This window comes from Octodon degus, unplaced genomic scaffold (genome assembly GCF_000260255.1).
Source record: "Octodon degus isolate 3935 unplaced genomic scaffold, OctDeg1.0 scaffold00059, whole genome shotgun sequence".
Classification (NCBI taxonomy): domain Eukaryota; kingdom Metazoa; phylum Chordata; class Mammalia; order Rodentia; family Octodontidae; genus Octodon; species Octodon degus.
In genome coordinates this window covers 13,481,061-13,507,811 of record NW_004524635.1, presented here as the reverse complement: position 1 = coordinate 13,507,811, position 26,751 = coordinate 13,481,061, and the positions used below count along the sequence as shown (strand labels likewise).

Here is a 26,751-nt window from a genome sequence, read left to right as displayed (position 1 = left end):
TTTTAATTTTATTTATTTATTTGTGTGTGTGTGTGTGTGTGTGTGTGTGGCCAGCTCAGCCCACCAGGGGGCGGGGCTGGCTGGCATGTGGTACTGGGGGATTGAACCGTGGTCCCTCTGCTTTGCTAAGCTTGTTCTAAGTAGGTGCTTTAGACCACTGAGCCATCTCACCAGCCCCCTACGTCCAGTCTTAATCAATGTCTCAGTGCACTGGGGGCAAAGCGGGCACCACATGTGGTGCCTGGGATCTAAGCCCGGTCCTTATGCCCTGCCTAAACAGGTGCTTTAGTCCATTGAGCTATTTTGCCAGCCCTTAGAATCTCTCATTTTCATTGTGACTTTGTCAAATGTAACCATTTGACTAAGAAATGTTTATTTATTAGTGACACTGTATAAATACTTGCTCATGAAACCCTAAAATATTTTCATTTATTAAGAAACATAAGGGACCTCACTGCCGCCACCACCACTCCTTTAAGTAGTAGGAATATTAATCTCTAAGTTGTGGACTCTTCCTCATCAGGACAAAGGGAGTTACCCACTGTCTGTGACATACTGGCTCTCCCTGATTCATACAGCACAGTGTCTCTCCGCGTGGGCGAATTTCTTAGGAGGCTCGCCTGAAGAACTTGTTACAGAAGTGCACTTGCAGGTGCCACTCCAATTCAGAATCTTTGTACCTGCATCTCCAAGAATTTTTATTTTTAATTAGCATTGCAGCCAATTCTTATGCACCCTGAAGTCTGTGAATCACAAGCTAAATTCTTCTAAATGTAAAGAGAAGCAGAGAGCCCAAATGAATTGCCTAAGTGCACCCTAAATAAACCAAGAGGGCTGAGAGGTCCTGTGTCCTTGCTTCTTGGTAACATCCTTGGCAGAATTTTATTTATAAAATGTTCCAAGTTGAAATCATTGTATAGTGCTCACCTATATATGCTTTACTAATTATTGTGCAGGAGTTGCCCATATATTCTCTAATAACTAACATGTTACTACACCTGCTTTCTCATACGTCTGTCCCTTTATCAATCTCTATTCATTGGCCCATCTTATTCTTGTGCTAAAGTTTCAAAGGAAATTTCAGATATCTGGAGTATCCAATTTTGGATGACAGTGACTCTAAGGCTAACAGGGCAATGAATCCTTATAGCACTGGTAAAAATACAGTGGCCTCTTATATTGGATAGAATTGGTGGTGAAGGCTGCGGGTGTATCTCAGTGACAGCACATATATTTAATGTGTTACAGGGCCCTGACTTTAGTTCCCAGCATGGGGGAGATGGTAATTGTTTGGTCTTGGTCTTAGGAGGATATTTAGATTGCACTTAATCTAAGATAGAAGGATAGTCTTAGCTGGTTGTAGACAGCCTCTGCAGAGTAGTATCCACTTGTCTATTCATCTGGATGCGCACTTCTGTTTTATTGCTGGAAGAAGGAGGGAGGTGTGGGGCTGTGGAGAAGAGATATAAATGTAGAAGCTGATGGGAGTAGTAATTCTCTCTAGTCCATAATGTGGAGGACCACCTGGATAGCTCTCCTAGAAAGAAGAACATTTGGTCCTGGCTCCTTGAATTGTTGATATGTACAGAGTTAGCTAGGACATATCCTTAACCCCTCTATTGGCTTTAAGCAATGCAAATGGGTGTAGCCAAGGTGCTGATGTGCAGCCTTAGAGGTAATGGACAGGTCAGTGATGCCCCACTTATAGCTCTGGAGTAGTATGTGTGAGCTAAGCCAAGTGACAATGCTATCAGCCAAGAATGAGCCTTGAGAAAAGAGGCTATGACTTCTCAGGGCATGGATTACACATCACAACTAAAGCAAAGCATCCACCCCAAAATACTAGATACTACCCCAGTCAGTAATATGCAGATCTGTCTCTCTCTCTTTCTCTCTCTCCCCTCCTCCTCCCTCCCCTCTCTCTCTCTCTCTTCTCTCTGTCTCTGTCTCTCTTCTCTCTGTCTCTCTCTCTGTCTCTCTCTCTCTGTCTCTCTCTCTCTCTCTCTGTCTCTCTCTCTCTCTCTCTCTCTCTCTCCATATTGCAGGGGTGACTTCAGGCCTCCTGTTTAGCCCATCTCACAGCACTCATGTACTTCCCACCACTCTCACAGTCACTCATCCCTGTGCCACTCTCTTCTTCACTAATTAATAAAACCCAGGTTCAGGTTTTGATTGAGGACTTTGTTCCATCATTCTAGCTGGATTTAGGACTCCTTGGCTCCTGGCAACTGCAAATAAGCCTTAGTGTCTTTATTCTTGCCATGCACTGCAGTAGAAGTAGTAGATTGAATTAGTTTATTAGAATTCCCATAACTTTTCTATTGGGATTACAAACATAAGCTTCACTGAATTACGATGAGCTCTGGGAAGGGCTTTATTGAGTGGGAAGGTGAGGTAGAGGCTGAGGTTTGCTGTGGTTAGTAGTTAGCAGCCAAATTCTTAGGTCACCTAGGGCTGCATTCCAGCTACCCCTGACTGCTTGACTTGTATGTGATACTCAAAGTATGGGCCTCTGTTGTGAGAATATATGTGTGCCTGATACAAAACCCAACTTCAGTTGCTAAGATATAAGTATATTTCCTGATACATTTCCTTAAGTTCACATAAAATCAACATATGAGACTGCAGCAGTTAGTAGGCAAGACATAAAACAACTGATTCTGACCAGAGAGCCTAAAAAAATACAGAGATGCAGAAGTGCGTGCTCTTGAAAGTTCTTCTAGAAACACCATTGTCCTTAAAATGAAATTCAAATTTCTGATCTTCAGGTGTCTGCATCATCTGCCCTCTGCTTACACCACCTCTAGCTTCCTTTCCTCTCCTTCATCATAACTTGGTCCACATAACATTTTTTTTTTTTTGCGAAACCAGGGATTGAACTCAGACCCTTGCGCTTGCCAGGGAAGCGTTTATTCCACTGAGCCATCTCCCTGGCCCCCATTTTTTTTTATTTTTTAAAGAGATGACCAATAGAAAAAAAAGATGACCATCAACTTTCAGTGCCTATTCAGCACTCAGCTCTCCATCATCTCACATTACAGATGCTCCTTAACTTACAATAGGGTTGTATCCTGATAAACTCATCATGAATTAAATATATCAAAAGTTGCAGGTTGTTGTAGTTTAGAGTTTACAAGGGGAACAACTCAATAACTTATGGAATAAGTCAACACATAACTTATGGAATTATTTTATAACAGTCATCCAAACAGTCAAATACAAAGAGAGTGCGGGAACTCTGTCCACACACTAAACTCCAAAAGAATCCAGTAGAGGGTTTGGATCCTACAGTAATATCCTTCATGAGTCCAAGATATTACTTAGAGCCCAGAACAATGCCCCCTATAAGTCCAGCTGGAGTCCAAGGGCCCATGACAATGTCCCATGCAGGTTTGTTTCATGGATCTGAGCTGGCCCAATGGTTAGAGGTAGAAGCTAGAAAGTCTGGAAGCCAGCAGGATGAACGATCTGTGTTAGCAGGCTGAGGAATCTGTGCTGGAAGTAGGAAGCCACACTCAAAATAAGAACCAGAGTGCTCCCGAAAAGTACCACAGCCATCCTCAGCAACAGCAATGTTCTGAGCTCCTCCAGTCATGAGAATAGTCGAGTGTGTATCAGCATGACCAGCTTCTTCTCCAGGACACTGAACAGCATATCATCTTCCCCTCCAGAGCCAGGAAATGATGCTCGAAGGACCAGAGCTCCCGCAAAGTGAACCGTAGCCATTCCCAGTGACAGGGGCCTGAGCTCCTTTGATGATAAGAAGAGCTGAGTTCATTAGAAAGCCAGCATGACAAGCTCCTCCAAGAGAACCAACAGCCCAGGAGAACCAGCAGCTGCCTAACAGCTCGCTTCTTCCTCTCTAGTTCTTGTTTTCATGATGTTGGCAACAGTCTTTAGGTTGGTCTCCCACACCTGGCACCACCAGTGGTTCTGTTCAGCTTCGTGTTACAAGTGACAGCCAGTTGTCAGTGTACTACACAGGTGCACTTAATATGACATTCCTAACCTACCAAATATTCCTAGTGTCATCTGCTTTAAACATGGTCAGAACACTTACGTAAGCCAACATTTGGGAAAACTCATTTAACGCAAAATGAATTTTTAGAATTAAATATCACAGAATGTATTAAAAAAAAGATCAAAATGCAAATATGAGGTAGCTTCTACTTAATTCACATCCATTTTACATCATCGTGAAGTTTTTAAAAATCCTAAATTGAACCATCCTAAATTGGGGCCGTCAGTATTTTCCTATCATTGTATCACTGCCTCCAATCCTTAGGAATTTGTTTACTGTTTCACTGACTGCCCTACTGGAAGGCAGCACCAGCAGAGCAGGCATCGTGCGCATTTGTTTGGTACGTGGTTGTAATCCTAGCAACTAGAACTGGGCTCACTGTACACTGTGGGCATTCTAGTAATACTGATGCAAGAAGACTGAATGAGTCTGAAAGATGTCAGAGGGAAGGGTAAAAGGCCATGGCTAGGGGATGAGGATGTAGCTAAATGGTAGAGAGCATGCTTGTGCAAGGCTCTGGATTCAACTCCCAGCACCTTGAGGGGGAAAAAAAAGTCCGGGAAAAGTACAGCACCCAACTTTCCAGCTAAAGCTGACCTGACTTTCAGAAGTGCAAGGCTCTGGAGCGAAGGGGCGTGGCCGGGGCGTGGCGTGGAGAGGGCGTGGAGGGGAGAGGGCGGGGTCGGCCCCTGCGAGCAGGAAGCCCAGGAAGTGACACCAGCGGCTCAGCCCTGAGGTCTTCGGCTCCGGCGGCCGAGTCCGAGACTTCCTGTGGGGGCCGGTGGTTCCTGGAGCCTGGGCGATGGAGAACGGAGCGGTGTACAGCCCCACCACGGAGGAGGACCCCCGCTCCTCTAGGGGCGCCCGGAGCGGCCTCGCCGCCCACTTTTCCCTGGGGCGACTCCCGCCGCCGCGGCGCTTCCTCAAGGGCTTGCAGCTGGTGAGTTCTCGCGGCGCGGGGCGAGCTCGGGCGGGACGCGGGGGCCGGCGGGGGCCTCGGCCAGCCGGCCTTGGCGGCTGCTGGGTGGCTGTTCCCTCTGGATGTTCAGGAAGCACCCGTTTCGTCACCTCTGACCCTTCCCGTGCCGTTGGGGAAGGGGGCGTTGTCCCCCCGGCCTCCCGGCTCCCCCACGTCGCCCCGCTTCCCGCGGTCTCTTCGCGCCAAGGTCCCCGGAGCCGGCCGGGGCTGCTGAGCACGGGAGGTGCGTCGGGGGTGCCCGGTCGGCGCTCGCGACCTCCTTCCCCACCCGCTGCAGAGCCTTCCTCTCCTCCGGGAACCGGCTCCCTTATCTCCCGCCCGGGGAGCAGGGAAAGGGCGGCAGTGCTATCTTTTCTGGCTCTTGTGCTTTTCCTAGTGCTAAACCCTGAGGGGCAGTTTAACTTGGACAGTTTCAAACGTGTTAGAGGTAGAAAGTCAAAAGGACATGATTTTGTGTGTACGTGGAGGTCTCAGAGCCGGTATGGTATCTCTGTTCAGTTCATTTAGTTTATTTTCGGCAAAAAATATACTCATGAAAATATCAAAGCATTTTTGAACTTTAAATTGTAATTCACTTGGCATGTACATTCAGCCCGTGTCCTCTCCCTCTCCCTCTTTCTGTTCCATTTTTCCTTTTTGTTGTTTTTAACCACCCCAAGTAAAAACTAGTTCATTGGTTTTCTTGGGAAGAACTTAAATTCTTACAACTCAGATGACCAGAAGTGTAATTTCTAGAACGCAAGATGCCCTACTTTCGTTACATAGAAAAACAGTAGTCAAAAAACTAGTATGGCTTTTAGCCACCCAAATGATCATATCTAGGGAGGATTGGGTAATCACTTGGACAAAGGGATAATTTGGTTTGTGGAAGGCAAGCTATCTGGCCCTGTCTTTCAGTTTCCCACTAGTCACTTTTAGGCTATTAGCAGGCGTCCTGGGTCTCAGTCTGCCACTGTTCTTTGCGCAACCTGTTCCTTCAAGCCTGATGTATTCCTGTTCTGACTCTTACATAGTTTTTAAAACATCAGCTTTGCCTCCTTACAGTAAAGCGTAAATCTTTTTCATAACAAAACTCTTTAGAAAATAATTGCTGTTCAACTGAAAATTATCTCAGGTTTTTTCCCCCCATTCAGGATTTTTTTTTTTCAAATCTCTGAGATTGCTTGGGGTTTGCGATTGTAAATCGTAACACCGAGGAGGTGCAGGGTGGAGATAGGGATAAAAGAGCAAAACTTTTCTATTAGAGTTATGAAGTTATAAGGCGGTGTTTGTCATTCACAGATGGCCTGAATTTTGTCAAAGGCTTGTCTAAACTGTCTCCTAACTGCTGCACACCCTTCAGAGCTTAAGAAGAAACAGTGCGGTTGAGAAATCAGTGTAAGCAGTTACTGGAATCCTAAATTTACGTAATCAGTCTTCCAGTTTATTCTGCCCATATGCTTGTCTCTTTGCTCTTATTTTGTGACCTTTTATTATTTTGAGAGAGTTATTTTTGCTTTAAGGAGCAAATTGACATCTGGCAACCTAATTACTTACTAATTAGCTGGTGCGATGACCTAAATAAAATGTGTAATTTGCTGTCCGTAACAGGTTCCACGTTGTGTCTGTGGTACTTGTTTCATGTTCTGAGGGCTGCACAGTACTGAGATTGCAGTAATTATTCAGGCAGTTTGTTGTAGGATTCACCAGATTTGTCTTTATTTATTTTATTTTTTAATTTTGGTGGTGCTGGGGATTGAACTCAGGACCTTGTGCTTGCCAGTCAAGTGCTTATTCTGCTGAACTGTCTCCTCAGCCCCCAGATTTGTCTTTTAGAGTGTGGATACTGTGTAGGTACCAAGAAACAAATCATGCAGAAGAAATTCATTATATTGATGCCTTTTCATTGTTTAAATGAAAAAAACTGATGTCTACTAAATTGAAGCATTCTATATTACCTTGAGAAAGACCCACAATGTCAGCAATTATATCATTAAATACTGTTTTTTTAGTCGGTAACCTAAAATATTTATTAAAATTCTATCAATACTTAATAAGCTATACAGAAAAGACAATGAGACAAACATATGTATTTATAGAACCGCACATTAGTCAAGCCAGATCCTTGCAGAGAGAATTCCTGGCGAGCCCTCATTTATCTGGGAGAGCACAGGGCAGTCCCTGTTGAGATCACACATCCATGTCCATGTCCAGCACAGTCAGACCTCCACCTTCGGATGGCTTCCTTCCCCTGTGACTGTGCACATCTACTTGTCTGCTTCTTACACCAGACCTTTACCTTCCTCATTCACCAGCCATTGGCGGAAGACTGGGACCATGAGGAGGATTGATTCTATCCATTGTTCTGGGAGGGTTTCTTGGTAGCTCTCTTCCATCATCTTATCTGGAATCAGATGAGTTTCTATAGCCTCTTCCTTTTTTCACATCTTGCTGAAGCAGAGTTTTAAAAACCAAAACCACAAACTCGGCTATTCCCCAGAAGAAATCTGTTATTAATGATAGTCTCCATGGGGACTGACTCTGTCCAACACTTGTCCATTTGAGATATAAACCATCTTCCCTCCATCCTGGCTTCGCAGCAACTATCATTAAATATTCTAAGGGCAAATTATGTAAGGCTATTGAGGCTTAGTCTATTTCTTCAGGATGATAATTTTCAAAATTTGAAACTATTAACTAATATTTTTAATAGTTGTAAGTCGTACATTCCTATGGTGTTACAGGTGATCCCTTGTAATTAATGAAAAACAATAATTTGTTTGTGAGATAGGATCCCACAATGTATTTCAGGTTGATCTCAAACTCTCAGCAGTCCTCCTGCCTCAGCCTCATGATGTGTACCCTAGTAGACTTAGGCAAGAGGACTGCAAGTGAGAGCCCAGCCTGGGGGACATAAACCCTGCCATAATAAAAAAGAACAAAAGGCTGTGTGAAGTTTCTGGGTTCAGTCTTTATTCTTGAAGAAAAGGTAGGTAGGAGATTGTTAAAGGTAAATGATGAAGAATTAGTATTCAATATGATGGTTAGTTTTTGTTTGTTTTTGGGTAGCAGGAATCAAGCTTAGGATCATGCAGTTGGCAGGCATGTGCTGTGCCCTGAAGCTATATTCCCAGCCCTTATATGGTATTGTTTTATTTTATTTTGGTTTGGTTTTGGGTGATTGTTAATTTTTAAAAATTTTTTGGTACAGAAAATTGAACTCAGGACCTTGCACTTGCCAGGCAGGCACTTGTGCTGCTGAGCTATATCCCTGGCAACTGTTAGTTTCAAGGAAGGTTTGAAAATTTTGGAGAAGTTAAACTGACATGGAGGTACAGGATAATCTTCTAATATCTAAGTGTTGAACCAGAGCCATGGTTAAGACCATGTTTGAGTCACTGAAATTTTCCAAATGAGTTCATTGTAACAACCATTTTTAATATATGACTTAATAGCAAAAAAGGAAATATAAAGAGGAAGTTGTAAGTTTACAGGCCTGGTCTTATGAGGAAAACCTACACAGTTGTACACAATCATAAAGTGAAATTAATCTACCATTTCATGGCCACTGGGGGACAAGTAGAGAGTGGAAGGCAGGGTTTTTGCTGTGCTTGCTGGCCTTGGGCTTTAGCCTATCTGAAGCTTACTACCACCTTTTAACTTGTGGTTGGGAAGCTTTATGTTCTCCCAAAGCCCTACAAATTCTATAAAAGCTTGAAAATACTTTTTTTTTTTTTTTTTTTTGATACTGGGGATTGACCTAGGACATTGCACTTGCCAGACAGGTGCTTATGCTGCTGAGCTCTCTCGCTGATTGGTAATTCTCTTCATTATATTTCATAAAACTTTGTCTTTAGAAGAAGCATTGGATATACAGTTGTTAGGTACTTAGCTTAATATTCATTGTGCAGTATTCAGTATGATTTCATAATATTGAAAGAAAAACTGCTGAAGTGTAGTCTCTCTTTTCTTCTGTCCAATTCTAAAGAAGAATGGGCCTTCCAAAACAATAATTGACCCCTTTTACTTGTGGGTTACATTTGTCATTAACTTCATACATTCATCAGTGATTTTTTTTTCTTCCTATTGTTGGCCTCTTTAGTCTTTAATACTAATGACTGAGAGGGGTTTTTCAGCAGTGCAGTAAAGAGACAGGAAAGATAAAAGAAGCCGTTATTAACTCTAAAGACATGGAGAGGATCAAGGGCAGATGGGAAAGTCCTCCAACCTGAGACAAAGCTGAGGTTTGTGTGGACTTCTGCTACGGGTGGAGTTAGAGGGGCAGTTTCAATTACATGTAAGGAGCTGCTTGGGGTGTGTGTGTGTGTGTGTGTGAGAGAGAGAGAGAGAGAGAACACATTGTATCTAGAGCTGGACTGGGGAAGAGGAGGAAGTGGTCACTGGGAAGATAAACTGTTGTTTTAAGGGCTTCAGCCATATTAGGTGACCACCATAATAATTTAGCAGTTTATACTGGGGCCAGAACTTAGCAGTGACTCCCCATTTCTTGAAATTCTTTCTTCCCTTAACCATCACACTTTTATTTTTTCTTTTCTAATAGTATAAAAAGTGTCTGCTTAGGAAAAAAAAATCAACTAAAATTATAAGCAAAATAAAGTAAGCCCACCCTCCAACCCCATTGTCCACACATTCCCAGTTATCACTGACTCCTGGGGTATGTTCATGTTCCCTTTAGGGTTTCCTAAATTTTGTTTTGCAGTGCTGGGGACTTAAGCTGGGGTTATTGCACTGAACTACATCCCCAGTCCTTTTTAATTTTTATTTTGATGTGAGGTCTCACTGAGTTGCCCAGGTAGGTTTTGTACTAGTCCTGTCTCTGGCCTTAGTCTCCCAACTGCTAAAATCACAGGCATGCTCCACCACACCTGGCTTAAAAAACAAAACAAAAACTTTGTGACTTGCTTTTCCTGTGCTGGTTGCTTGTTTCCCTCCTACTCTTAGAATTCTTTCAGGCCCCACCCAATGCTCTGCTCCTCTTGTCTCCTAATTTGCTAACCCTGTGGGTGTTCCCTGTTGCCTTTGTTTGGAAGCCTATTTTCCCTCTCAGGAACAGCACAGAGCCACACCCGGCTGCTTCACCTCTTTCCCCATTATTCCTATATAGTTAGTTTGTTTTATAATCTTGCATTTCTTGTCTTCATTCATCCCCTGCCCCAATATTCTTTTCCTGTCCTAATTTGAGTTCATTTCCATTCAACCTTCTCCAGCTTCTAGAGATTTTCTCAATTTACACATAATGAATGTTCAGTTCTGTGGTATAAAACATTTTCTTTTCTTGTTGTTTCTTATACATTGATCTTTTTACCCCATCCTTAATGTTCATATGCATAATATTGATACATAATCATCAAGTATATTTTGTATTGGAGACTAAATACAGTAGGTGATTATTGAAGAAATATTAGAGGCCTCAAGAGTGGAGGGAGAAAATTTCATACTGAGTGGAGGCTTGTGCTAATTTCTTGGCCTTTGAAAAAAGATAGGACCTATACTAATTGTCTATACTGAATCATGTACCCATTCATTCTCTTAGGAAGGCCAAGCAGGTTCTGCCTCTAACACTACTCTGAGACAGAAGGTCAGTAAGAATCCTGTTAATGTATTTTTTTTCCATTTATGTATTTGATACAGGGTCTCACTATGCAGCTTAGACTTGTAGTGATCTTTCTGTTTTCAGCCTCCCCAGTGCTAGGATTACAGGTGTGTGCCACCATGCCTGGACTTGGTTCCCTGGGTCAGTGTACCCGGGGTGGACTGGCAAAGCATGAGGAACTGGGGATCGAACCCTGGTCCCTGCACTTGCTAGAGGAGGCATTTAGCCAGCTGAGTTATCTTGCCAGCCCCTGTTAATGTATTTAGAACAGAATTTGTCATGACTTAAGTCTACTGCCTTTTTCTTACCACTAATAGATGAAAGCAGTCTAGATGTATGCTATGGATAAGGTTTTATTACTGTCAGGTAGCTTTATAGGTGAGTGGTCCTGATTATCTAATTTATGTAATAAGAACGGTTCATAGGGGCTGGAGAGATAGCTCAGAGGCATAAGCACTGACCTGGCAAGCACAAGGACCTGAGTTCAATCCCTGGCTCCACATGCCATGGGGTCTCAGTCCCAGATGCAGGTGCCTACCATGCAGCCCCAGTACCAGGTGTGGTAGTGCATACCTGTAATCCCAGCACTCAGGCAGTTGAGCCAGAAGGATCTCTGCAAGTTCGAGACCAGCCTGGAGGCTACAAAAGTGAGCACAAGGCCAGCCTGAACTGCAGAACTGCATAGTGAGACCCTGTCTCAAAAACAAAACAAAACAAACAATAGTTTACAAACAACCATTCTCAAACCTCAACGTTTTAGGCTGGTATCTTCTTAGTTAATAAACCCAAGATGTATTTTGCAGATTTCTCTGAACACTTAAAAGGTGGACAGCTTTTAACATAGAGCCAAGAGTAAAGTTGCATATTAGAATTTAGTATTTTATTATCCATAGTCATGTAAAAATTCATTACCATTATAATGGTAATTACAGGAATGTAAGAAAATACACACATGATGATCTGGGATTTGTCTTGGTTTGTCACTATATCCTCTTATGTAACTATTGGGAATCCTAACCTCTACCTGAGGGAAGTAATTCACGATATGTGGGACTGTTTTATACTCTGATTTACAGAAAAGTGCATATTGGAATTTTAGTCTTCATATAAATTCTCTTGGGTTGTAGGGATGTATAAATTTTATATTGCCAATAAAGGGGGAAATATTGTAAAGGCTTATATACCAATTTTGATTTGGCCTCTATTTTTTCTTTTCATTTTTTGTTTTGAAATAATTATAGATTTATAAAAAGTAACCACAAAAGAAAAGCCCATATAGAGAGGTTCTGTGTACCTATTTGTAGTGGGTAGTTCTTTGCAATTTATTTATTTATTTATTTATTTATTTTTTAAATTTTATTTTATTTGTGTGTGTGTGTGTGTGTGTATGTGGCCAGCTCAGCCCACCAGGGGGCGGGGCTGGCTGGCTGGCATGTGGTGCTGGGGGATTGAACCGCGGTCCCTGTGCTTTGCTAAGCTTGTTCTAAGTAGGTGCTTTAGACCACTGAGCCATCTCACCAGCCCTGCAATTTATTTTATGTATAGCTTCCCATGTGCCCTGGCCCCAACACCATAGTCAAGATGCAGGGTTCCATTGTCACAAGGCTTGATTTGTTCTGCCTCTGTTCTTATTCAAAGAATGTTATAAAATGGAATTTGACAGTGTGTAACCTTTAGAAGATTTTTTTTTCTTTGTATAATTCTCTGGAGATCATCTAGGTTATTCCAAATACCACTTTTGTACTTTTTTATTAATATTCCCTGGTGGGCCAATGAGGTAACTCAGAGGACTAAGTGCCTGCTTAGGCAAGCCCAGGGATCAGGGTTAGAACCTGGTCCTGAATGCCCTGCTGGCTTCACTCCTGGGGTGTGCTGAGCCAGTGACTGAGTCTAGGCATGGTGGTGCACACAGACCTGCAATCCCACCAGTGGAGAGGCTAAAAACAGGACGATCACTACGAGTCTGAGCTGTGTAGTGAGACCTTGTACCAAATATATACTTAAAAAATTAAATAAATTAATATTCCATGATATGGCTATACCACAGTTTATTTATTGAAAGACATCTAGATTCTAGTGTATGGCAATTATGAATAAAATTGTCATAAACATTCTTGTACAGTATTTGTTTTTGCACAAACACTAATATCATTTCTCTGAATAACTGCCCCAGAGTGAAATTGGTAGGTCATAGGTAGAAGTAGGGCAGTTTTTGAAGAAACTGCTGAAGCTTTTTCTATATTAGCTGTACAGTAGGGTTTTTTTATTGTATTTTTTAACAATGAAAATGTAAGATAAATGTTTATTATGTACTACTTAAAATATGCATTCATTTTTGGTTGCAGTCTTATTGCCTTTATGTGTCTGGTTATTTCTTTTGACTTTACCGGGGTATGGTGACATTGCCCTTCAGTCTTACTTGGGTCATTGGTCATTTTGCTCATTTTGGAACTCAGGAGGAAATTCCCGCAGCTTCCTACCCACACTGCCCAAGTGTGCTCTTTGTTCTCCTGTCCAGTTTCAAGTGGGCCCCAAACTGAGCCTTGAGTCAGCTCTCAAGAGAGGCCTTCGCTACCTTGACTTTGGACCTACCCAGCTAACTGGCTTCTGCTGGAGCAATGAACCATGTCCGCTGCTGTCAAACCTTGGAATTCCCTTCCCTTTGGCCCAGACCCTACAGCTCTTCTGGCCATTCTTCCCCAGCCACTTCTGTACTCTGCTGTCCTAATTCCACTGCTTTGTCTTTTCCTCCCCATACATATGCGTGCTGTGCCTAATGAAATTTCTCTGCTGGACTAGAAATTCCTGCTGGAATTTTCTTGCTGATGTCACCAGCAGCCTTCTTATAGCTCAGTGTAATTTTGGTGTTTCAGTGTTGTTCTTCTGTGGCCTGCCTGCCTTTCTTGGTAGCATTTAGCACTCATGATTACTGTTTTTTGTGAAAATACTTGGTCTTGTCTGCATCCATTAGACTGCTGCTGCTTATTCTGGCTGATGTTTCCTTTGTGCATATCCCTTAAAGTGTGAGATTCCTGAGTTCTGTTTAAGGTCAGCTTTCATCATTCTGGATGATCTCATCCTTTCACTCAGTCTGAATCTCAAACTTCTCTTGCATGCTTCAGACCTATAATCTATTTTTCCCCTGTGCTAGCTTTCAGTCACTTGAACAAAATCTTGGACCTGAACAATGTGAAGAAGGAAAGGTTTGTTCTGGCTTGCAATTTCTGGGGTTTGTGTTTCTGCTCTTAAGTAGAAGTAGCATTGGGGTGGGGTCACCACACACTGGACAGCTGCTCACTGGGAGATAGAAAATTAGGGAGGCATCCCAGAGGAAGGGGCTGGGGACAGATACAGTCCCAGCGCCCCACCTCTCATGATCCACTCCCTCAGCCAGGCCCCACCTTCAGTTTTTGTCACCTCCCAGTAAAGTCATCAAATTACAAGCTCCTGGTGGGGTTAGTACTGTAGCTAGCATTAGATTAATTCACTTATTCAGTACTCATAGATGCATCTACAAAAGTATTTCACTAAGTACCTAGCTGTTTCTTAATCCACTCACAGTGACAGTCAAAGTTAACCTTCACAGCTGACTCTGCACCTACGTCTTAAATAGTCTTTTCCTGTCCCAGCACACTTAAAACGTGGTTCTCTCCCCAGCATTTTTGCTGCCGAGGAAGATTCTGGATTCTTTCTTCCCTGTCACAAACTTGGTATGGCCAGTAGGTGCCTCTTGAGCACTTTGCATGCAGTCTTCTATCCTCAGCTGAAGTGTGTTGTTCCCATACCAGGTTATGTTAATAATGCCTTTTCTGGTCAAACATTTAATTAATTGTTACACAAACTAAACCAAGTGTGAAAAGGAATAGTTGTATGAAAGCCAAATTGAATGCTTTGGAAAGACTGAAAGTAAAGTTACTAAACTATTGGTCAGCTGTGGAATTATGTAAAGCAACTGTAAAAAAGTAGGGAAATCACTTTATCACCAGAAAAATTCCATACTCCATTTCTCAAGTGTCCAAGATCTTGTTTCCTATCACATCAGTCCAGAAATCGTTGCCCCTAGATAATGAATGTGATTAATGCAGGAAGCATGATTTGGAATTCCAAGCAGCAGACGTGCATTCAAAGAAAAGAGCCACTTCAGAAGATTGATGAATAAATGTGGCTTTATAACTAAAACCCAATTATTTAAGGTACATGTCTTTTCTTGTATCCCACTTTATTTCTCATCTGATAAGGGATTCTATTCTCAGTGGTTAACCACTCTTCACCATTACTACTACTATCCCTGGTTGCCATCTCTGTCATTCCCTACTGCAGCTTATTAGCTGGTTGCCTGCCCTAAAATCTGTACCAGTTCCAATCCCTTCTCCTCAAATGTAAACCCCACCATGTCACTCCATTACCTGAAGCTAGTTCACAAAGACACTTAAATTTGCTGTGCCCACCTCTAAAGTCATACAGTAGTTTTTGTGCTGCTGTTTTCATACTAACTTGAATGGCTTTCATGCTTTCTTTGGGGGTGGTGGGGGGTGTGTTTGGGAGAGAGTGCTGTGTTTTTTCCCGCTGGGGCCTTCCTGTAAACTGCTCCTCTGCTACGAGCTTCTCTCCGGGTCTTTTACCACAAAACTGACCCTGCTGCCTTCATGTCCCAGCTTCTCTCCTGGAAGGCCGTATGTTGTTTCAATAGCAATATCCAGATTTCCCCGTTTAGCACATGATACCTCTTTGAAGGTAAGTGCAGTGCAAGTTCTGTATAGATAAGGTTTCTTTACTAACCTTGTTTGCCATAATTTCTACTTTAGAAATATTTGAGTAAACTTGTGGATTTTTGTTTTTTGTCTTTGTTTTGACTACTGTGGGTTCTCTGCACAACACTTGAATGTTCTGCTTCTTTTGTAGCTGCTGTCTCTGTTGGCCTTTATCTGTGAAGAAGTTGTATCACAATGTACTTTGTGTGGAGGACTGTACTTTTTTGAATTTGTGAGCTGCAGTGCCTTTCTTCTGAGTATCCTTTTCCTGATTGTATATTGTACTTCAGTGTACGACAGAGTTGATGCTATGAAAGTAAAATCATCGGTAAGCATGAAAAAATATAATCCATTTTATTTAGAGCATAGATGTTGTGTAACTTTGGATGGTTTATTGTTCAAAGTAGCAACTTTTTTTTTTTTTTTTTTTTTGCTCCAAATGCCTTCAGGGCAGGTTTGGCTGGCTTGAGTTGTGGGGATGGAACCACAGCAACCTGAGCCTGACTGCTTTGTTGAAGCAGCCACTTAAAGAACTGAGCTAAGGGGCAGGCCCCCCAAAATAGTAACTTTTAAAAGTCAGAACCATGAGAAGACTGTCCATTATTCCAACACTTTGCATCTAATCAACCCAGTTTTGCCTTCCGAGGGAATGACAGGGAAAGTGCTAGTGACACATATTGCCAGTGTTTTAAAATTTCAAGACAGGACTTGAAATTTTAATTTGCCCAGGCAGGACTCGAATTCTCAATCCTGCCTCAGTCTTCCTCAGTTCTGGGATTGCAGGCCTGCACTATTACTGCTGACTTGATTTTGTCACTTTTTTTCCTCATATTTCAGAATGTCCCTCTGGTTCTACAGAGCTAATGTATTTCTAGGGCTCTTAAATCACTTAACAGAATGTAGTTATATCTACATTTTGCTTTCATTTTATTATGAGCTAAGTTTCCTATAAGTGAATTAAGGTATTTGTTGATTCATTCTTCAAAAATTTGCCTTGCAATAAAATTACATTGAGGAAATCTTATTTTCACAAAATTGGAGTTTAACTTTCTAAAGACTGTCTCCTCACCCTTTGTTTTTGTTTGACTATGGTTTGGACTTATGGGATGACAGAATAATTCAGATAAGTAGTGAATTTAATGATGAAACAGTTGAGCAATGTACTTCATTGGTAGTGTTTCAGTTGTTGATAGTAACTAGTATTTAATGACCCAATCCAAAAATGGGCATCTGGGGTTTGATCTCCGGCACCACTTGCCATGCTGGCCTCGCCCCCAGGCATGCTGAGCAGGCCACAGAGTCCAAGTGTGGTGGCATGCACCCGTAATCCCAGCACTGGGGAGACTGAAGACAGGAGGATAACTATGAGTCTGAGCTGCATAGTGAGACCCTGTACTAAATACATTGAAAACAAAATTGGCATGTGAAATGAATAGACACTTCTCAGATGAGAAAGTACAGTCAGTGAATAAATATGTGAAAAAATATTCAGCATCATTGGTCATTTGAGAGATGCAAATTAAAACAACACTGAGATTCCATCTCACCCCCTAAAAAATGGCTGTCACCAAGAAATCAATAACAGATGCTAGAGGGGCTATGGAAAAAAAGAAACTCTGCTGCACTGTTGTTGAGAATGTAGACTTGTGCAACTACTATTGATAGCAGTGTGGCATTCCCTCAAAAAACTAGGACTGGAGGTTCCATTCAACCCAACTATTCCTCTTCTTAGTATCTTCCCAAAAATAATTAAAGGCATCATATGTTTAAACACACTATAAACCTGTGTTTATAGTGGCACCATTTGTAATCAGTAAATCTTGGAAACAACCCAGAGACCCATCAACTGGTAAATGAATAAAGAAAATGTGGGTTTTATATTTATCTATATTTATATATCTATATTTATTACTCTGCCTAACTACAAGGATGCACTTTGAGACCATATTCTTAAAGGAAATTGGATACATGTGCAAATATCACATGATTTCTCTGGTATGAGAAACTGAAAGTGTGAATAAGGACCAAAACATATAATAGGTGTTGGGAAATGGGAAGCTAATGTTCCAGTGAGAAGGGCAGTGAGCCAGAGAGATAGCTCAGCGGATTAAGCAGCTGCTTAAGCACAGGGACCGAGGTTCAACTCCCAGGCACCACATGCTGTGCCAGCCCCGTCCCCAGGCATGGGCTGCTGAACTGGCCACTGAGACTGGGTGTGGTGTCACTCACCTGTAATCCCAGCACTGGGGAGGCTGAAAACAGGATCATTACAAGTCCGAGCTGTATAGTGAGACCCTGTACCAGATCTATTAAAAAGAGGGGGGAGGAGGAGATGAGGGGCAGGGAGGGACACAAAGAAAAGAAGAATAGAACGAAGAACTGGAAACAGAACTTTTGTGGGTGGAGAGGGGAAGAAGGGCTGAAGGGAGGGGAGGTAAGGGGAATGGGAGAAAGAGAAGCAAGATATACTGTGCACAGGTACAAATTCCCTATGATGAATGTGATCATTATTTAGATCTAAAATGTACAAGTAAAATAAAAATAGGTGAAAAACTAGTAATTTACAAGAAATAGTACATGTGAGGGATGACATATGAAAGAATTCATGTCTCAGCAAAATGATAAAAATTACAGTAGATTATTTAGTATTAAGAACAAGAGCTGAGGGCTGGTGAGATGGCTCAGTGGTCTAAAGCACCTACTTAGAACAAGCTAAGCAAAACACAGGGACCGTGGTTCAATCCCCCAGCACCACATGCCAGCCAGCCCTGCCCCCTGGTGGGCTGAGCTGGTCTCACACACAAATAAATAAATAAATGTTTAAAAAAAAAAAAAAAAAAAGAACAAGAGCTGAGTGTGGTGGTGCACTCCTACAATCTCAGCATTCTAGTAGGCTGAGACCAGAGGATCAACATGAATTTGAAGCTAGCCTGAGCTACATAGTGAATTTAAGAGCAGCAAACTACATAGTGAGATATTGTAAAAAAAGAAAAAAGACACAAGAGATAACAGTGTAAAAAGAAAGCAGTAAGATTCTATTATTTTCAATTACAAGAAACAAACATGGAGTCATATTGATTTTATACCCAAATTACTTTTGGGGGACCAGTACTCGAGTACTTTTTTTCTGTGCTCTTTTGTACTGCTTTAATTTTATGCTATGGATGGGACCGGGGAGATGGCTCAGGGGAATAAGCGCTTCCCTGGCAAGCCCAAGGGCCTGAGTTCAATCCCTGGTTCCGCCAAAAAAAAAAAAAAAAAAAAAAAAATTTATGCTATGGAGACCTATTACCCTTTAAAAAATTTATTTTAAGTTAAAAAATTTAAAATGATGCATACCTATAATCCTAGTTATCTGGAAGACTGAGGTGACAGTGTCATAAGTTCAAAGACAGCCAAATTAGGCCAGAGGATCTAAATAAAGGAAGGCTGGGGATATAGCTAAGTGGTAGAGCACTTGCCTAGCTTGTGCAAGGCCTTTTCACCTAACATAAGGATTTCTTGTTTGCATGGTTTGAAAATGACTAGGGAGGAACAATTTCTTTGAAGAAATATCTTTCATATCTACTGCTATTGTAGGTCAGATTAAATTAAGATTTACTAGTAGCCAGTGTACTATGTGCCTTGGACCTTCTGTGGACTAACTTTAGTTCATGGAATCATTTTATGAAGACAATAGATACTCTCATTATTAAACAACTAGTTCAGCTATTTAATTTAAATTTATGGTTTTTGGTTTTTGGTTTTTTTCTTTGGCAAAACCAGGGATTGAACTCAGACCCTTGAGCTTGCCAGGCAAGTGCTCATTCTACTGAGCCATCTCCCCAGCCCTACTTATGTTTATTTAATAACTATTAAATAACTAGTTCAAAGTCTCATGGGAAGTAGCGTAGCTGAGATTTGAACTTATGAGTTACGAACTCAAGGAACTATATTTATTGAGTACTATGTTAGTCTATCACAAAATGATTGGGCTGGGGAGATGGCTCAGTGGTCTAACGCACCTACTTAGAACAAGCTTAGCAAAGCACAGGGACCGCGGTTCAATCCCCCAGCACCACATGCCAGCCAGCCCTGCCGCCAGGCGGGCTGAGCTGGCCACACACACACACAAAATAAATAAATTAAATAAAATTTAAAAAAAAAAAATGTTTTTCTTGTTTAAATATCTCTTTGAATGCACTCCAGATACTAGGAAGTGGACATTTATATGTGGATATCATATATTTGAAATAATACCTCTTTTAGAACAAAGAGAATACATCCTAAATTTTTTGTAAATGTTAAGTCAGTGGTTGACAGTATAGGAATTCTATTTTGAAAGTTTCATTACTATTAGGCTTAATAGAAATTGCAATTCAGAAGACCCAGAAAGCTAGTTTTGCCTCTGAATCAAGTGTATATCAAGCCTCATTTCCTTTTTTTTTTTTTCTCTGTGACTGGCTCAGCCTGCCCTGGCAGCGGGGCTGGCACGGCATGTGGTGCTGGGGATTGAACTGCAGTCCCTGTGCTTACCTAAGCAGGAGCTTTAGACCACTGAGCTATCTTGCCAGCCAACAGGCCTCATTTTCTTTTGGCACATAGAGCCTTTGAGGCAATGCTAAGTGAGCACTTGGAGACCACGGAATATCTCCTGCTTCTGAGCTGCCTTGTGAAGTGCTACAGAAGCCTTTGGGTAGTAGGTGGTGAACTCATGAAGCACACGCATTTGGATCACCCACTTGGATCTCTTTGGGGCAGTGTGTTATTCCTGAAAGCTCAGAGGTCTGAAAACACACCGTTGGCCTACTTTTATTTAGTTAATGATGGACAGTTCTTTTGATTGTCTCTTGAAAGCACTAAAGCATTGTGAAAGACTATTCTAGCGTAGATTCCTTTTTAACGTTTGAATTTGCAGGGGCTTTCTATCAGATTCTAGTAACTCAAAATGAGGATTATTTGGTATGTTGATAAGTATAACCTTTTAATTTTTTTCATCCCTTTTGACCCCTTTTCCCTTCTTCATTCCTCCCTGATCCACTTCCTTATCGCTAAAAGTCTGTCTTCTAGTGCATAGACTATTTTTTATAACCTTTCTCTATTTTATTTATTTTTTGTGGAACCGGGGATTGAACTCAGGCCCTTGCGCTTGCCAGGGAAGTGCTTATTCCACTGAGCCATCTCCCCAGCCCCTCTTTTTTATTTTTTTAATTTTTTTAATTTTTTTATTTTTCAAAGTTTTATTGATAAACAGCAATGAGACAGTTTCGAATCAAATCGGAAGTACAGTTTCAAAAAATAATACACTGCATATATTCTTCTTAGTGGTTAATTGCTGTACAAGAAGTGGACTTGTGATCCTATTTACAAACACCATTAGAACAAATCATTCTATTCATTAAGAGAATGCAACTATATATCTATCCCAACCACTTTGAATACACAGATACAAAATGGACATTCATCGGTATACCCCATTTTTTCTAAGTTCCGTTATTGAATATTATAGGTGTGTAAGCTCAGCAAAATATTCTAAAAGAGTCCAGTAGCCCATAATAGCATTGGGTCTTCTGTTTAACTGGCAATGTCAGAAATTATTGACCTGAGTCCCCCACAGCTCAACATAACAGCATGGCTTTATTTCCTATATTTCGTCTTCATACTTTTCTACTGGATGGTTAAGACCAAGGTAAAGCAGGACCTATGCAACAAGAGTTGTAGCTTTTTGGTCTGAGAAGGTCAGTGAAATGCGCTCAGAATTTATCTTGAGATCCTGTACCTCAGATTGTAGAACGTTTGTCTGTGCAGCCATGTGGATGAGTCACGGCCATTGCTTGGCCAATGTGCTCTCTGTGAAAGCCTGAGGGAGTGTCTTCTCCCCATGTGACTCTCCTTAGGCACACTCTACGTCATCGATCACTTTCCTTTTTGGCCCCATAATCTTCTTGATCAGAAAATTTGGGACACTACCAAGGTACATGACGTTACAGTACAAGTTCTCATATGTCCTGAGTCTTAATTGACCTTAGAAGGTTAGGGCCAAAATGTTGGCATTCCTTGTAGCCCTCCTTTTTCTCTAATTTTGGTCTGCAAACTTATGTTGTTAACCATCCAGAAGACAAGCTTATTGTTATTATCAAACGATTTAGGCTATTAAGCTTAACCTCACTATCTCATTGCATTTCAAACATCTTAGGCATAATAAGGAGCAGTTATTCTTCATCAAGTAGTGATATGTTGAACTTTAAGTCCCTAAATAATATGATAAAAACATTTTAAAAATTACATTATATTTTAAAAATAGGATAAAGAATTATATACTTCTCATGTTTGCACATAAGTCCAAAAATCTCATCATATACAACCTTGAAGCAGGACAGTCCCTTTTTTATTTTAAAGAGAGAAAAAAAGTGATACAGAATTTCAAAACAAGATAAGAAACTAACAATGGTTATTATATTGCATATTTCTATCTTCAAAGTAGTTGCTCAGATTATAAGATACAGACAATGCACAGAATATTTTGAAAGGAAAGAAAAAAATTTGATGGAAATAAGATGGGATTATAATAAATTCTTTGGCTTTGATAATTTTCACGTGTCTGAGAGAAAAAGGATACACACATGGCCTTTTGAGAGAATTTTTATTAAAAGGATATCTTGTATTCTTTCAGTTCAGCCAGTTAAAAGTGTGGATAGTATTTGCATACTAGGCTTATTGTGTGTTAGATATTTCTGGTTGTGTCAAAAAGTAAGCCATTGAAGCTTTTTAAAATTAAAAATGTTTGCATAAACCTAGCATATTGTATTCCTTACATGTTTTGTATGTGTGCATAGGATTTTTATATTACGCTGGGAACAGGATGTGTGTTTTTGTTGGCATCGATCATCTTTGTCTCCACTCATGACAGAACCCCTGTTGAAATTGCTGCAATTGTAAGTACTTTGTATTTTTCACATTTTGGGGGGTTTATTTTCCTAGGAATATAGAATTTGAGAAATCTTCAACAAGTTACATGGTATATGAAGATAGTTGGTCTCTTATTTTTGATGTAACTTAAAAGTTAGATCAGTGCCATGCACTGTTCTAGGTGTACAGCAAGACAGAAGAAATGATTCATAAGTTCGGCCTAATAAAGGAAATAGAAGGGGAAATGAAATATAATGGAGTATATTAAATGAACCAGTCGAACTTTGTGTAGATAAATAGCAGTCATCAGTGGGCCATGTATAATCATAAAATATCATCAAGACTCTCTAAGGAATAGTAGGTAGGAATAGCTTTTGTGGAAATCATTTTCCAAATTTTTATCCCATATAGAATCTATGTGTTTGAGAATTCATCTCTGGTGGGGGAGTCTGGCTAGATCTTTCCTATCTTTCTACAGTCAACAACTCCCCCCCAAAAAGAGGAAGAAATAAAGTGCTTGCCTGTCTTAAATTTTATTGTAGTGCATTGCTCTGAGTTGTAAAACAAAACAAAAAATCTTTTTGATTACAAGAGGACAATTGCAAATAAAAGATCCAGTCTTTATCTGAAATCCTTGTTGCCAGATATTTTTAAGAGTTTGAATGATAAAAAAAAAGGGGGGGGGCGGGGAGATGGCTCAGAGGAATAAGCGCTTCCCTGGCAAGCGCAAGGGCCTGAGTTCAATCTCCGGTTCTGCAAAAAAAAAAAAAGTTTGAATGGTGATATTGTACATATACTACATTGTACAACACCTTCAAAGGATCAGGGGCAATATCCTGTATAATTCAGCATTAATATTTAAATATTTACAGTAAAAGACATAAGTAAAGGCTGCAAATAGTTTTGTTGATTTTGACTCAAGTGAATCAGAAAAACATTTGGTTATTTTTAGGTTTTTCAATTTGAGAATTGCAAATCAAGAATTACGGATCTAGCCAGGTTCTGGGGTTGAAAATGCAGCTAACCATGGGAAAACTGATGTTCTTGCCATCATCTGGTTTCCAACTAGGACTTTGTTTTTCACCAAGTGAATTTGTAATTAGAGTTGTTAGCTAAGAAATAATGAAAAATACTTTTTATGATAGGACAATGTAAAAGGATTTCAGAGAATTGCATAGCTATATCTGCTTTTTCATGTGCCCATAATACCACTTTATACCTGTAAGAAATAGGCATAAAATTAAAGCTGAACCTTGACTCATCCTAGCAGCAAGTAATACTCATCACACAAGGGCACACCAACTAGTTGAAGAGAAAAATAAAAGTTTAAATAACCTTATAATTAATTTGTTTTATAAACTTATACATGTTTTCATTGCAGATGTGTTTGATCAACTAAATACTTCTAAGTATAAAAATATATTACTGTAAAATTCTGTGAGGAATGTGGAACAAAAAGTTGAGTTCTAAGGTGTGGAGGGACATGTCATAAAATTCCTAGCAATTAATTATATATTGGGGGCTGGGGAGATAGCTCAGTAGAATAAGTGCTTGCCTGGCAAGTGCAAGGGCCTGAGTTCAATCCCCGGTTCTGCAAACAAAACAAAACAATTACTTTAAAAAAAAAATTGCACATTGTATTTAGGTGATTTATTAGAATGTTATGCAGTAATTAATAGTGTAAAAGGGCTGGGGGGATAGCTAAGCGGCATGAGTGCTTGCCTCAAAAGCGCAAGGTTCCAAGTTTGATCCCTGGTATCACAAACAAAACAGTATGTAAAAAGTCAGGGTTTATAATAAGCTGGAAGTTACCTTTCCAACTAAATTATGAATAATTAGATGAGTATTTTAAAAATTATGTTAAAAGAGCTGAAAGAGCACTCATTTTGATGGCATGGTGTGGAGGGTGTTTATGGGCAGGCGCATTCTCAGCTGTTTAGAGAGACACCTTGACAGATGAGGAAGCATGTTTGCATTTGAAGTATTCAAAGTTTGCTGTGCAGCTAAAGGACTAGATGTCATCAATCCAAAACAAAGTCTGGCCTGCCATGCTGGCTCCACCTCCGGGGCACACTGAGATGGCAGTTTAGACTTGGCGTGGTGGCCCACGCCTGTAATCCCAGCACTTGGGAGGCTGTAAACAAGAGAATCACTAGGAGTCCGATCTAGTAGTGAGACCCTGCATACCCTGTAGACCCTTCCCTAAAACACAAAACAAAATAAAACAAAGTGTGGAGATGAGAGAAAGACTTGGGTTTAGGGCTGTGTTGATAAATAAACTTAGGATGGCTGTCTTAGAGCCATATATAAATAATAGGGTTTTTGGGTACAGGATCTCTATGCAGCTTGGACTCATAGTGATAGTGTCTCAGCCTCCCCAGCACTGGGATTATAGGCGTGTACCACCAGGCCTGGTTCCAGGGCTGCCACAGCATGAGGTACCCGGGATCAAACTCTGAACCTTGTGCTTGCGAGGCAGGCGCTTATGCTGCTGAGTTGTCTCCCCAACCCTATATATATTTTTGCTTTTCCCTTTTTTTCTCCTTTCCCCCATCCCCAGAGCATGTTTTTGCCCCCATTTCCTTCCTTAAGGACTTTGCTAGTAAGGAAGCTATAATTAAGCAAGGTCTTCTGTCTCTTGACAGAATTCTCAGAATGCTTGGTCAGTGTTAGAAGAGTACAAGGAGGAAGTGACTCAAGGAAGAGGAAGTAGGCAGTAGCTCAAGTCATTGTGTCAATAACTTGAGAAAATTACCTGTAAATTTAACCTAATAGTATTTTCAAAATGGAATTTTTGTGCTATTAGTAACTGTATCCATTTGCACTAGGGCCAGGTTGCCTGCTTCCTTATTTCCTCAGCATATCCATCTAGCACTGTCTCAGGTAGAAACCTCTGTTTATATCATTTCATAGGATTTTATTTTTCATCTATTAACCTTAGTTTCCTAGAGTGATGTGCTACATACACATGTTCATGTGTAAGACAGGACAATTTGTATTTTGTGAGATAATAGCTATTGTTTTAGATGTTTCTGTTTATTCTTTACATTTTGGGGTTGTTTAAATAATTTTTAAATATCATCAGATTATAGTGAGTATAAAATAAAATTAATACATTACCCTGCTCATGTGAAGAACTCTCAGAGCCAAGTAGGAAATGTGAGATTATATTCCCTGACTCCTTGTATAAACTTTCCCCCTTTTTCCTTTCTCAGGTGTTTGGCTTTTTAGCAAGTCTTATGTTCCTCCTCGACTTCATGGCTATGCTCTGTGAAAAGCGGCGGGAGGCCCAGCTGAGGAAGTCGGAGGCCCCTCGAGTGGAAGCCCTCACTGAACCACTGAACGCATAGCCCCCGCCAGGCGCTGTGGAAGGAAGCAGCTCTTCTTCCTGCAGCCTCAGCTCTGGCACGGGGTCTTACAGGGTGTGTGCAGTTGGTTAAACCACTTCTTTTTAAGAGCCAGGGGAAGCCAGGAAATGTTTTTATCAATGTTAACCTGTGTGTCAGTCATCACAAGTTAAGCCACAAGGTTTTTTTGTTGTTTTTTTTTTAATTACTATTGAAATGTCTCAAATGTAGGGCCGAGGAAATGGCTCAGTGGAATAAGCGCTTCCCTGGTAAGCACAGGGCCTGAGTTCAATCCCCAGTTCCGGCAAAAAAAAGTTCTTAAGTTGGAGAGAAAGGCGATTCTTTCTTTAAAGTACATAGTTCAAATAATCATAAATAATTCATTCTTTCTTTCTTTTTTTTTTTTTTTTTTTTGCGGAACCAGGGATTGAACTCAGGCCCTTGTGCTTGCCAGAGAAGCACTTATTCCACTGAGCCATCTCCCCGGCCCCTGTAAATAATTCTGTTATTTTGTCACAGGACATTTTCTGTGTAGGCTTAGCTTCTAACTTATGCTTTGAAGCTGTATAAACAGCAGTTAGTTTGTAGTGATTATGTTTGTTAATAGAGACTAATGTATATTTTAAAAAATCAGTATTTAAAATGTTGGTCCAGTTTTTTTTCTTAATATATACTTGGCTTTATTATATATCACTCAACCTTAAAATTGTATGGTAGCATTTTAAGATAGTTTTTAATGCTTTCTGAGAATTTTAGCCTATAATATAAAATGTATGGGAGATGTTAGTATTTTTGTGTGTAAAGGCAACATTAGCAGCCTCATGTTTATATTGCACTTTGGTTGTTGAGATCAAGTTCTTTTTAAAAAGATTGTTATGCAACACATGGAAAAATTAAACCAATGCACACCTAAGGACCTTTTGGACTTTTGAGAAGAATGGACTTTTTGCTCAGTACAGTGAAAATAATTATAAAAACAGGCTTAAGCCACTTACCATGCATGTGAAGAGTAAATTCATGCTGAGTTGAAAGTACTAAAGTACTTTATCTCTCTGTTAGCACATAATTCTTTCTACTTAAGTTGATGCAGCTTTGTGGGTCCTCTTTTATGTGTTCTGTCAGAGGGAATATTGGGTTTTTTAAATTTTTTTTTTTTTTTTTTTTTTTTTTTT

At 40.5% G+C, this 26,751-nt stretch overlaps 1 protein-coding gene and 1 pseudogene across 1 annotated transcript; one reads left to right on the top strand and one right to left on the bottom strand.

Moving 5' to 3' along the window:
* The first annotated feature begins 4,716 nt into the window (after positions 1-4,716).
* Cmtm6 (CKLF like MARVEL transmembrane domain containing 6) lies at positions 4,717-26,745 on the top strand. The gene is made up of 4 exons (XM_004634220.2): positions 4,717-4,961; positions 15,496-15,672; positions 22,160-22,258; positions 25,448-26,745. The coding sequence occupies exons 1-4, from the start codon at positions 4,824-4,826 to the stop codon at positions 25,580-25,582; spliced, it is 549 nt and encodes a 182-aa protein (XP_004634277.1). The 5' UTR covers positions 4,717-4,823; the 3' UTR covers positions 25,583-26,745.
* Positions 7,284-7,555, bottom strand: LOC105742549 (annotated as a pseudogene).
* Positions 26,746-26,751: the final 6 nt, after the last annotated feature.